At 40.4% G+C, this 13,634-nt stretch overlaps 1 protein-coding gene across 3 annotated transcripts in view; it reads left to right on the top strand.

Annotated features, from left to right (window-relative positions):
* KIF18A (kinesin family member 18A) overlaps positions 1–12,257 on the top strand; it is a 68,666-nt gene extending 56,409 nt beyond the window's left edge. For all 3 annotated transcript variants that reach the window (XM_040980017.1, XM_040980018.1, XM_040980015.1), the window contains 2 exons: positions 9,488–9,585; positions 11,603–12,257. In XM_040980017.1, coding sequence (XP_040835951.1) covers positions 9,488–9,585; positions 11,603–11,685 — 181 coding nt within the window. In that variant the 3' untranslated portion in view covers positions 11,686–12,257. The remainder of the gene's footprint in view (positions 1–9,487; positions 9,586–11,602) is intronic.
* Positions 12,258–13,634: the final 1,377 nt, after the last annotated feature.

Raw genomic sequence — 13,634 nt, 5'->3', positions numbered from 1 at the left:
GGAGTATAATTGTGTCAGATCAAACCACCTATCAACAATATCAACAAGTGCAAGCTGGCTAGTGTAAAACTAACAGCTATATAAAGGCAAGGAAGAACAACCGGGTTACCAGGACCCTGAGGGTCTAAGATCCCAGATTGAGGGAAGATGCTGTAGAGAATCAGATTTTCTTTGCCTCTTTTTGTTGTTGTTGCTTAAATTTTGCCAAATCAGAGTATATAATATAGAATCCATAAAGAAGATGGAAGTTAGAGCTAGGAGCCATGAAAGTAATAATATCTTTCTGTGTAGTTTTTACCCTCAAGATATTCAGCAAGTCTAAACTGTAGAATAGGAGACAAAGAAACCACACTGAAACTAGCTACTAAGAGGCAAAAGAAGTAAGGTTTTAGACATTCTTATAGGTTTTAGACATTCAGGGATCACTATGAACAGTAAGTTATATTTGAAATCTCTAAAGATATGTTCTACCGGTAAGGTCAACTGGAGATAGACTAGTTACTGACAGCCAAAACAATCCTTGGACCAAGGCAATCACTGTTTTGTCTACTTGCCACAGAAAATCCAATCTCTGGAAGACTGTATTACGTGTTTCCTTTGTAGGTTTTCATGTATGATAATAACTATGCCAAAAAACAAGATTAAATGAAAACTTTCAGTGATTCATAATTAATGCAAATATTGGGATTATCAGAAACTGAAATTTTAACCTGTTAATTTCAGCAAAATAGACACAAAGCTAAGGGAATTTCCTAGAAAATTAAATTCAGTTCAGATGGGTCAGTTAATAGTCTAGAACTAAAAAAAAATAATACATTTAGTAAAACTAAGAACTCAGTAAGAAGTGGAACTGCAGAAACTTTTATCAAAGAATGATATACTAGTGGTCAATAGGAACATGAAAAAATTATCCAAAAATCACTGGCTAATCACTTCAGTCTGGTTAGATGGACTTTATCAAAAAGACAGAAGATACACTCTGGCAAGGATGTGGCAAAAGGAACCCCCTTGCACAATGTTATTGTGAAAAACCAATATAGAATCTCCTCACAAAACTGATAGTAGAACTCCCATGTGATCCTGGAATCCTACTGTGCACGTATCCAAAGAAATGATGAAGCATCTGTACCCACGTGTTCATCACAGCACCACAGTTCCAGAGAAATGAAAGCAGTTAAATGTCCACCCTGTAGTAGATGCACAGTGAAAAGTAGTGCATGAAGTACTACTCAGCCACCAAAAACGTGTTTAACCCTGTCTCTGGGGTTCAGGGGAAAAACTGATGATATTGGTGTGAAAACAATGGTATTACCCACTTTCCTGTAGTCCTTGACCCTTTTGTACCCTAAGTAACTAAGTAAGATTATTACAAAATTAATTAGTTAATAAAAAAAAATAAAAATGTGTTTAACATCTGTGGTAACAACAATGAACCTGAAATTATGGCTAGATGATTATGTTTAGTGAGTCAGTCAAGCACAGAAAGGCAAATATAATCCAATCTCACTCGTATGTGGAATCTATAAAGGTAATCTGTTAAGTCATAACAAATGTAATTTAATATGGCGTTGTTTTGAAATAAATTTGCAGATAGCCTAATTATCTGTGTTCCATAGAATGTCTTCTCATAGATGAATCTAAATGCATTCTTTCTGGATGGCACTGTGGCATACTAACTTAAGCCTCTGCCTGTTTGGGAAATCACTGCCATTCTTAGTGGTCGAAGATAGGAATCCAGCTGATACACTAAGACGGAAGGGATGAGAACACGGGATTCGGCTGGTGATCGTGTGGGTTTTGGCACTGTTGGATGGGACAATGCGTGGGGGGGCCGATAGTTGGATGGTGGCGCGGATTGGGACGGGGGGGGGTGATATGGAGTCAGGCGTTGGGTGGGGGTGGGTGTGTAGGTTGTAGGTTGGGGTAGGATGCGTCCCGGGACAAGGGAGGGAAGCACGAAGGAGGGTGGTGAGCCCCATTAAAAAATTGTGTTCGGCGCGGGGTGGGGGGGGGGGGTGCTGGATGGTGTAAGGAGGGCTGTGGGATGATGGCTCGGGGGGAGGTGGGGGTGGCAGGGGAGGGATAGGGGGAGGGGGGGTGGGGGTGGAAGAGAGGGGGGGGGGGGATGGGGGGGGGGGGGTGTTGGAGCTGGGTGGGGATAAGAGCTTCCAAGTGGGGTGGTCGGGGCGTGGCCTCAGGCGACCGGGGTCGAGGTCCGAGGGGGAGGGGGAGGGCGGGGTGCATCAGAGTGGTCGCGGTTTGGGGTTACCCGGGAGGACGGCGATGCGGGTGACGGGGAAGGGTGTATTGTGTGCTGGAGTTGGGGGGAGTGAGGATATGAGAGTAGGGGACGTGACGAAAAGCTTAAGAAAAAGCATGGTTGTGTCCCTTGGTGAGAAAGAGGTAAAGTCCTCTTTGCGGGAGGATAGTTAGGTGGCGATTGGCGGGGGAACTGGGCCCTCCTCACAACGGCGAGAGGGCTGGTTATTAGAGGATGGTTTGGGGTTTCCAGGTTGCGGGGAGCGGTGTTGGCCATGGGAGAGTGGATTGTTGGCTTTGTGTGTGTTGTCGAGGGTCTGGGGACGAGGATAGATTGACATACTTATGGTTGGTGAAACAGGAGGCTGGTGAGGCGGGAATCAGAGGAGTGGTGGTGGGGAAATGGGGGAGGAGGGATGGGCGGGCAGGATGGTGTGCTGTGAGCATGCAGGGAAGGTGAGGCGGTCTGTGGGGTATGGGGGGCCACTGATTTCAGCGGTGGGGTGATTTGTAATCCGGACCAAGAGCCACTATTTGTCTTTTTACTTGTATGGGTTATTTTGGGTCCTGTACCACTTCATCAAGAGAAGCCTTTAAAAGGTTTATTACTATGTAGAGTTTGTTGCTATCCTCCTTTCCTACAATCACAGAGTCTTAAAATAGAACCAGCAGATAGTAAAGAACTACCGTATTTTGCTAAGGGACCAGTCTGAATTTTGTCACTTCATGAGTGCACCCTGGGACCTACCTCCATCATCATTTGTTTTTGCCAGTTTGTCACTAATTTGTTAAGTTTGTCATTCCCTTGACTAATTGCTGTTAATGGAATTTTCTCTTAAGTAGTAACTCAAGAAATGGATATATGAATTACATATTGGAAATGGCTTTAGATTCGTAAAAGAGCTTGCTTCCACATAACATATGAGCAACTATTGTGCAATATTAAAGGACATGTAAAGAAAAGAAAGTAGTTGGTTTCTCATAACCTGTTACTCTGCTACATTCCCTCTGGTACCAGTAATTAGATCTTGCCATTAACTAAGGTTAAAAGAGATTAATGCTAGAAATATACATGATCACTTTTTTATCCTTTTTCTCTAATTAAAGCTGCATGGGCTTGAGAGAAACTCTGGTATTTTCCACTTAGCTGTATATACCTATATAATCTAAATGATTTTTAAAAAGTAAAGATCTGCAGAGTAAGCTAATTTTTGTTTTTTGTGTTTATAGTTTTTCTTTCTAAAAAGAATTCAAATACACTTAATACTACAAAACGTACGAGAGTACTGGGTGCTGACACTTGTTTATTTAATAGCTGACTAGACTAAATACATTAACCTACCAAGTCTACAAATATCAAATGTGCATATGTTAGCTTTACCTATAAGTTAAATCATCAGAGTTTCAGTGTTTGTCTTGTGTTTGGCTAGAAATAATTTTCAGCTGAAAGAATTTGAATTGTATTGTCTTCATGAAGAAGCATTCTATTTAAGTACAGGAGCAAAACATGAATTTTTAGTTTGGTTAGTGCTTATGAAAATGTATTTGGTTTACAACTGGAAGATTTGTTGGATCTCATCCTAATATAGTCCTTAACATAATATGATTCTATACCCATCTATAATTCTATCTTTATTTTATGATCTAACTTATAAACGTTAAACATTTTGTCAGTAAATTAGCTTACTTAAATCCTAAAAAAGTTTGGATGTGTTTGATTTACATGTAACTTTGCAGCATGTTTTATTAGGCCTGGATTTCATTCCTTGACATATGAATTTTTTAAGGGTTTATTTATTTATTTATTTATTATTGGAAAGGCAGATATACAGAGAGGAGGAGAGACAGAGAGGAAGATCTTCCCTCCGATGGTTCACTCCCCATGTGACCGCAACGCCTGGAGCTGAGACAATCTAAAGCCAGGAACCAGGAGCTCTTCCTGGTCTCCCACGCAGGTGCAGGGTCCCAAGGATTTGGCCGTCCTCAACTGCTTTCCCAGGCCACAAGCAGGGAACTGGATGGGAAGCAGAGTTGCCAGGATTAGAACCAGCGACCATATGGGATCCCGGCGCATGCAAGGCAAGGATTTTAACCACTACGTTATTGCGCCAGGCCCTTGAAATATGAATTTTAATCAAGTAAAAGAATTTTATAAATATAAAGTACAAATCTAGAACTAACTAAACTAAAGAATCAAATTTAAATAAAGACAATTTTTGGATAAATTGTGCAGGAAACTGTAACCGACTGCATTGCTCTTTATACTTAAATAAAATCACCAAGTGATTATTTTAGCAAAGAGTTACTGCCATGGATCACTCACTGATAAATCTGTATATTACCCAAAAGATGTTTAAAACAGAATTTTAATTGAAAACAGAATTTTAATAATTTATTTGGAAATGGATAATTTCCACGATTGGATTTGTTTAAACTTTTTCTATTTTTTTCCATGATGCATGATAATTTGCTCAAATTGTATAATACTAGCAGTTCCTTGATAAACCATTCTGGATAGGTGATATGCATTAATAAACAGAACAGTTACGATGACCATTTTAAACCCTGTAATAATTTCTTTCAAGGGCTCTTGGCCATGGAAATATCTCATTTGGGTTATTTTCACTGTATTCTTTTTGCTCGAACGTGTTTACATTGAACATTCCTCTAACTCATCTTCTCCGTATTCCACACGCATACCAGTGTACCAGTTCAAAATGAGGATTGGCATTGTCAGAAGCAAACTTGTTGCTGTTAAAGCAAAACCTCTAATTGTGAAACCAACTTAACAATCACTATAGCATCAGTTCATGTAATAGTGTATAGTGTATTGGCCAGAAATTCTCTAAACGATGCTTAGTGGAAGGAAGATATTCATCCCACCTTCCCAATCTTGCCTATTAAATCTGGATCCTCTTTGGAACTAGGAAAGATTGTTATTCAAAGCCTTGATGTAATTTACCAAATCTCCAACTCTATAGCTTCTTGGCATTTGAAAACCTATGGTACATTTTTAAAAGATTTGTTTATTTTTATTGGAAAGGTATATTTAAAAAGAAAGACCTCTGTCCTCTAGTTCACCTCAAGTGACCTAAGTGGCAGAGCTGAGCTCACCCAAAGCAGGAGGCTTCTTCCAGGTGTCCCACCTGGGTGCAGGAACCCAAGGCCTTGGACCATCCTCTTCTAATTCCCCAGGCCACAAGCAGGGAGCTGGATGGAAAGCAAAACAGCCAAAAAACATACTGGCACCCACGCAGGATCCTGGCACATGCAAAGTGACGGCTTAGCCATTGGGCCAAACCTAGCACTTTTTTTATTTTATGCTATCTTGGATTACTTTGTGTATTCTTTCCCTGTCCTCACTGCATGTTTGTGGTATAAGTTGTCAGGACAGAGATTATTTGTGCCTTACTTCTTTGTATATTATTTTAACATTAATAATAGGTATTCAGTATTATGTCAACTCAAATTGAGCTAGAAATTTGCCCCTTAATGTGAGATCAATTGTATAGCTTAACATAAGACAAATTCTTTTTCATTTCAGTTTTTGTAATTGTAATAATTGGGTTGTCAGTGTATTGCTATCTTTGGATTTAAAGACAATTTTCCCAGATTATCTCATTGTTTATATTCCTACATTGGGATTCTTGGTCCATATTTGTTTAAGAAATTAATATTGCACATCTTGTGATTATTGCTGCTTGTTTCTTTTTTATTATTATTTTTTAATAATCTTACTTAGTTGATTAGGGTACAAAGGGTCAAGAGCTACAGGTTGAAAGTGGGTAATACCATTGTTTCCACACTAATATTATCATTTTTTCCTGGGGTCAGGGAAGAAACAAAAGGAAAAGCCCCACCCAGCCTCCCACCCATCCCAGATCCCCAGTGTGAGGCATGCTCCGAGGGTCCTGCTCAAGCAGTTTTGACAGTTCAACAGTTCTGGATTGCTGCCAATCTCGCAGTTCCAATTGCAATGAAACCTATTCAGATTCCACTGGCTGACATAGTCTCTTCATGGTTGGGCTTCTGAGATCAGCAGTTTAGTTGAAGGGATCTCCAAAGAAACTTCATCTGAGATGATCCTAGACCTGATTCTTGTGTGAGTTTGCTAGTACAGGGTATGGCACCATCCATTGCGCCAATCAGCTTACGCACATGCTGGTGGTTGCTATTGCTGGGTCAGTTCTTTTTCCAGCCCTGTCTTCCACTTGAATTAACGGGTGTTGTAGTCCAGCTTGATCCTACCCACTTTCCTCACGCAAACCAGTGGGAGCTGCAGCCTAGTCGGGGCGACTTCCTGTAATCCCCACCAAGCCTGCCCCCTACCCTGCTTCCCATGCTTGCCAGTAAGTACTGCAGGCTTGTCCAGTCTGTCCCACATCCCATTTAGCTCTCATACATGTAAGTGGGCATTGAAGCCTAGTGCAACCCAACCAACCTACTATCCAGTCCACACACTTACTGGCAGGTGCCTTTCTGTCAAGCCATGCCTGTCCCTGTCCTGGTTTTCGTGCTGTCCATTGAGAGTGGTTACCCATGAGGGAGGTGCCCACTATCTCCCCACTAGGCCACTCCCACCCCCAGATTATGTACTCTCCAGGTGGTTCTGGCATTTGACTTAACAGAATTAACTCCCAGTGCCAGCCTTTGCCAGCTGATGCTGCGACTAAGCCCAACCAACCCTCACCCACTCTAATTTTTGCTTGCACCAGTCAGGACAGTCAGCACACCCTGGCCCTTCCCTTATCTAGCTCATGTGAGGCCCACAGGTGTTATACCCCTGCCTAGTCTGGTCTGCCCCCATCCTGACTCACGCTTTCCAATGGAAGTAGTTGTCCAGCAGGAAAGCCCACATTGCCCTGTCGGCTTTGCCTCCTCCCCCCAGTTTTTACATGTGCTGTTTGGGTGCTGCAACCACATCTGGTAAGGCTCATCTCACCTTGGCATTTCTTAATGTGTGCTGGTATTTGTCACAACCGAACCTGGCCCGACCCATACTCTGTTCTGGTGCTCGGATTCACCAGTGGGTGATATGAACGGGTTCAGCCTCGTCTGCCCCCAACTGATGCCAAGTGTATGCCAGTGGGATAATTTTTTTTAATATATTTTTTTATTATTGTATTTTTAATCATCTTTACATAGTTAACTGGGGTAAAAAGGTTCAAGGGCAATAGGAAAGTGGGTAAGACTATTATTTCCATATTGTTTCCTTCAAGTTTAAAGGGGGGTATTAAGGGGGAAGGTTTCCCACCCTCACCCGGTACCCGGTGTGGGGTATTCTCCCAGGTTATTGCTCAAGTGGTTTGATAGTTCACCAGTTATGAATCGCTGCCAATCTTGCCACTTCAAGCACTATGGGGTCTTTGAAGAATTTCCATAGCTTGTTCTGGGCTGTTTCCTATTGTGCTTCTTGTGCTTACCTGCAGAGACTGTGTCCTGCCAGAAAATTTGCCCAGGCTCCTCCATCAGAACCTCTCCCAGTGCCAGATTTCACGCATACCAGTGGGTCCATGAGCCAGCCCTACTCAGTTCACCTCCTGTCCTAGCAGGACCAGTGGCTTTTCCTGACTGGCCTTCAACCCAATCTGGTTCTTACTGTTGCATGTTTCAACCCAGCCACGGCTTGTCCATACCCTCATACAGCTCACACTTGGTAACATAACGGATGAGACCTAGCCTAGTCTGTCCACATCTACCATGGTCCACCAGAGCACAAGATGGTGCTGGAGTCTAGGCGGGTTTCTGCTTCCAGTCCCAGTCCACACTTTTGCCAGGGGAGATTACAACCACATCCTGATCAGAATGCAGCCCCCATTCCAGCCCATGCACTCCTTGGTGGGAAACTCAACCCAGCTAGGCTGTCCCCTTAGCTCCCCAACGGGGTCTATTGCCAGCCTTAGATCACGTGTAGGCCAGTGGGTTGCTCTGACTCCACTTGGCAGAGCCCCTCACCTGTCCTGGCCCTTGCCTTGGATGCAGTGGCTTAGCGTCCCTGGCTCACATAGATCAGTAGGTGCAAGGGCCTGCTTGGCATGAGCTGTGTTCCAACCTGATTTCTGTTTTTTCTTGAGAGTTAAGGTTTGCTTGGCCCTGCCCATTCTGCCCCCTTCCAGTGGCAGCCTGGTCCACCCCACATCCTGTTTTAGGATGCACATTCAGGTGCTGCTGCCTTGACCTGCCAAGACTATTGTGGGTTCCTTTACCCGTGAGTGATGGCAGGTGCCATGGTCATTCCTCGCTTAGTCCGTCGCAACCCCAGCTTGCGAGCTAACCAGGGGGACTTGTATTACCACAGGGTTGGGCCCACACAACCCCACAGAGTCTACCCCCAGACCAAGTTCCCTTGTGTGCTGGATAGTGTCTTGACCCTGCCAAATGTGAACACTCCACCACCCAGTTGGGCAATGGTACCTAGCCCTGCCAAACAGGCCCCCATCCAAAGCTTTGGTGTGGACTGGTGTGTGGCCCTCAGTGATGTTCTATGTTAACAGCCCATCTCTGGATTCCTAATTGGGCTGGAGAATCAGTCTAACCCAAATTATCTTATGGATACTTCTCTCCAAACCATCTGGTCTCAGTCCCCATGCATGCCTGAAACTTTCATAACTCTGTCACTGCAAATCATCCAAAATTCACCTCTCACCTACACTAAAACTGGCCTTAATCATGGGTGTCCCCAGGCAGCAACTACATATCTTAAAATCCCCAGAGTTCGACACCGGGTGTCCAGCAGGCAAAGCCTGGCACCACTTGGTGCACTGGCTGCCTAAGGCTGAGGACTCGTTCACTGCCTTGGGGCAGTGTCTTTGGCCTGAGTCCCCATCATTGGGTCTGACCCAGCAGGGGCACCCCCCACAGCCGCCACACTGCAGGGAGCAGCAGTTACCCCCAACCCCAAGGCCCAAACCCCTATCTTGCTACTTGTTTCTACCCTTGGAATAGAACTGCTGTCATATTCCGGCAAAATGCCCTAGAAATATTCTGCTATAGAACTGTTACTTACAATTATAATATCCAGTTTGAATAAATATTAAAATCACAACATAAAAAATTTCACTGTAGATCAAAAATGTGTTTAGTGCCTCCGCTTACTTTTGTAAGGTTTCACAACTTCACATTTCTGTGTTTGCTTTCTTCTGTCATTACTGCATATAAGTTCAACAGAAATTACAATGTAGAGATTTAAAACAAATAAACCATTTTTTTTCTCCATTTGTACATCAAGCATCACATCAGCCACTGAGGAAAATCATGGATTTGCAAAACGTGTTCGACCAGATAATTCAAGCGATAAACATTTACAAGAAAACAGACCAACAATGGGTATGTTTCTTTGGTCATTTAATCTTTAATGGTATTATTATCTTCCAATTCATGTAGTGCTGAGCTCGTTTGAAAAACTATTTTTCATAGGAATCTCTATCATGTCATCTTTATTGGAAGGTAGAAACAAATGGGATAACCTTGTTACAAGTAAGGCAAATTTAAGACACAGAATATAAAACACTTTTCAAAACCAGATATTAATTGTGGTAGTGGTATAACTCAATATCTCAATTCTACCTTCTATATCCTTTCTGTTAAGTAATCTAGGTAGTATTTATAATAATTACCCAAATATATTATTATTATTAAGGTTGTGTCTCAGTATAAGTTACAGACAAATTGTTTCTGCCTGAATTTTTTTCTCTTAGCCTATTACTTTTAGTAAGTACTACAAGGCTACAGTTTCTACCCAGTGACAATCATAACTTCTATTAACAAAATGAAAAGGGTACTACTGGGGGTGACTACATTCCCTCATCTGCATAGAATAGTTGAACTCGTGGAAAAGTTACTAAATTGTAGGGGAAAATAGCTTTTTATGCGTATTAGAATGTCCAATTGTAAATACTGTACACACCAGGAATTACTGGAATAGTGAAGGTTGAATGTGTTCACTTGAGTTGTTCAATTAACATTGTACCAATGAAAAAGCAAGAGTATCAGTGAAAAAGTTGGTAACTACTGTTAACTGAACAGTTAGAGAAGAGGGGTTGGGCATTTAGCCTAACAATTAAGACAGTCTCGCTTTTGAGTGCCTGGGTCATTCCCTAGCTGCATCTGAAGACTGGCTTCCTGGTAGCAGTGACCTAGGGAGGCAGCAATATCGTTTTTGACTATTTGTATTTCTGTCACCCTGGATGGAAAACAGATTGAGTTCCTGGCTGCTAGCTTTGTCCTCCTAACCCTGTGTATTGCAAGCTTAAAAGAAAGAAAAGAAGGAGGAGAGGAAGAGCAAAGGAAGGAATGGGCAAAGGAAGGAAGTAACTATGTATTTTCCTACTCTAAGAGTAGAGCCCAATGTGACCAAGGAAGTGATAACCTGATAGCCAAGTAGACTGCCTCAAAAGAAAGTGGCACTGTTTTTGACATTACTGTTGAATAGAGCATTGTTGTAAAGACTAATGAAAAATCCAAAAGGATAGGAACAGACAGAAACATTTGAAAGGAGCTTAGCATTGTGCCTTGCAGGTTAAGCCACTGCTTGTGATACTGACATCCTGTGTCATAAGTGCTGGTCTGGATTCCAGCTGCTCCGTTTCCAATTCAGTTTCCTGCTAGTGAACCTGGGAAGACCACAGGTGATGGTCCAAATAATTGGGCTTCTGCTACCCATGAAGGAGAGACGGATGGAGTTCCTGGCTGCTACTTTCTGCGTAGTTTAGCCCTGGCTGTTGCACTCATGTGGGGAGTGAATCAACTCATAGAAGATACCAGAAAGAGCTTGGTTAAGAGTCTTTTTGTCACTCTACCTTTCAAATAAATATTGTACAAAAGAAAAACCTGAAAGGTGACAGTAAAAGCAAAAAGGACTGGGACCAGGATCAGCCTTCTGGGAAGTGCTGATAACCTTTTTATCAGAATATGGACATTTAGAAGTCTTGATGCGGTAATTAATGAAAAAAATTATAAAAGGGAAGAATATGCTTATAGAAAGTCAATACAAAAAAGAAAAGTGAATCTAGTAGTTTATTCAATGACTTTTGATACCTGGTTGTGTGCAGTTATTAACTAAAACTTCAGCTTGCAACATAGAGAAATAAATTTAGCAAACAAATCCATTTTGTTCTTTTTTTAAACAGATTTTATGCAGTCAGTTTTAATAGGTTCAATGTGATTTGTAGAGACAGTTCTAAGAACATAACTTTAAGTCATGTTAATTAACAACTGTGAATTTAAAGAGTAGATGTTCCTACATATAGTTACAATTTTTAATGAATTTTTAAGTTGAATAGTGAAAGCTACTTGCAAATGATACTTTTTAACATATTTATATATCTTTTTATGTCTTCTCTAGAATATAAAAGAAACATCCATAAAGTAAATCCAAGGATCGTTAGAAAATTTGGAAGAAACATTTCACAAGGAAATCTAAGATGAGTCACTTCAATGTCAGGAAAAATAAAATTGATCAAATTTGCTTCTAAAAATTTGCTTTGTCAGTATCCTTTCAGAAAGGTATTTAAGATCTTTGAAAGAAAACTATTTTAAAAAATACCTTCAGCAAGCAGAAGAATGAAACTTTTTTTTCTCCTTGTATATGTAAGTAAATAGAACATTTCAACAGACAAGGTTATAGTTTCAGCTTCTAACTTACTTGTTACCTTTTTAAGTCCCTAATTCACTGGTAGCAGCTTAGTGTTACTATACTTGAATAAATTGATTAGAATATTTTACAAAATAGTAGCTAAAATTGTCCTCATTATTTTTTGCAAATAAGAACTTAGAGGTAATACAATAACATCCCCGGTATGTTTGGTATTCTGTTATGGTTTTATACATTTTTTGAATTCTACATGTTGTTTTTTTCTTTTTTAAAATACTTTTATGTACAAATGTAGATATATATGTGCCCCCAAAATTGTAAATAGTATTTAAGTAGTTGTCATCAATAAAATACTGGTATTGTTCCTTGATACTTGACATATTAAAGATACAGATTTTTAAAGTGATTTTTCTGTTTCATTACTTCCCTTATGTACTCTATATTATTTTATATAATTGAAAAATGTTCCACATTTTTATTTCAGATATATATATATGCCACCATAACTAAATCTTAAAATATTTCCTCTGTACATTTTTTTGATGATAAGAAAAATATTTTAATCCGTTCCTGCTGCTTTAGGAATTACATGAAGCAATTAATTATGTAACCTCATTTACCTTAATTACCTGTTAAATACAAAAAATATTTAATTACATGTACTTTTAATTTTTAGGCAGTGCAAGCAGAACACTAAAATTAAGCATATGTGTAACTAAATGTTTCTTGTAGTTGAAAATATTGAAATTTCACAGAGAGTAATATTATTGTTCTCTGGAACTAAAGTTGGTTGGTATAAAATGAGTACTGTCCACAGTTTAGCTCATGTTGCATGTAGAAAACTTTTTTTTTTTTTGCATTCAGAAAACAAATCTAGGGCATATGTTCACCTGTGATTTGATAACTAATATGTACTGAACGTCAGTAACTTGATTATACCTGAGATTTGGTTTGGAAGTTTAATGATAGTGCATTTTGTCATTATAAGAAAATTATATTTAGCTGATATGTTTATATCAGAAACTGTTACTCAAACATGTAGAGAAGTAGTATTATTAAGCATACAGAAATCCTATGGATTTTTTTACCAGGACCTTTATTTTACAATCAGAATATCATAAGAATATTACTTTTTTGCAAACCCATATTTATGCCTAGTTCACAACCTCTGGAAATAAGATACATTACAAAATTATTGCTTATATCTTTTTCCATTAAGACTGTATTCAGAAAGCTGGCCTGGTGGCTCAGCAGGCTAATTCACCCTGTCAGCACTGGGATCTCTTATGGGTACCAGTTGCTGTCCTTGGCTGCTCCACTTCCCATCCAGCTGCCTGCTCCTGCTTGGGGAAAGCAGGGGAGAGTGGCCAACTTCAACACTAACATAAAGCATAACCTTGTAGGCATCATTAAAAACAATGCCTTTTTCTGGACAATAAGATGCTGGACTCTATGCTTGGTATATGTTTGCAATGAAAGAATCTCGACTGAACTTGAACTGTGGTAATGCAACAAGGTGGAGGAATCCACCATGGGGGAAGGGTTTGAGGAGGGGTGGGAGGACTCCCAGTGCCTATAAAACTGTGTCACATAATGCAATGTAATTAATTTAAAAAAAAATTTTTAATGCCTTTTTTAATTGTTATTAACATTGTATTATGTGATACAGTTTTATAGGCACTGGGGATTCCCCACACCTCTCCCACACCCCTCCCCCCATAGTGGATTCCTCCACCTTGCTGCATAACCACAGTTCAAGTTCAGTTGAGATTCCTTCATTGCA

The sequence above is a fragment of the Ochotona curzoniae genome, unplaced genomic scaffold, assembly GCF_017591425.1.
Source record: "Ochotona curzoniae isolate NIBS_2020 unplaced genomic scaffold, NIBS_Ocur_1.0 contig_3432, whole genome shotgun sequence".
NCBI lineage: Eukaryota > Metazoa > Chordata > Mammalia > Lagomorpha > Ochotonidae > Ochotona > Ochotona curzoniae.
The sequence above is the reverse complement of the archived record's forward strand: the minus strand, read 5'-3'. Positions and strand labels throughout refer to the sequence as shown.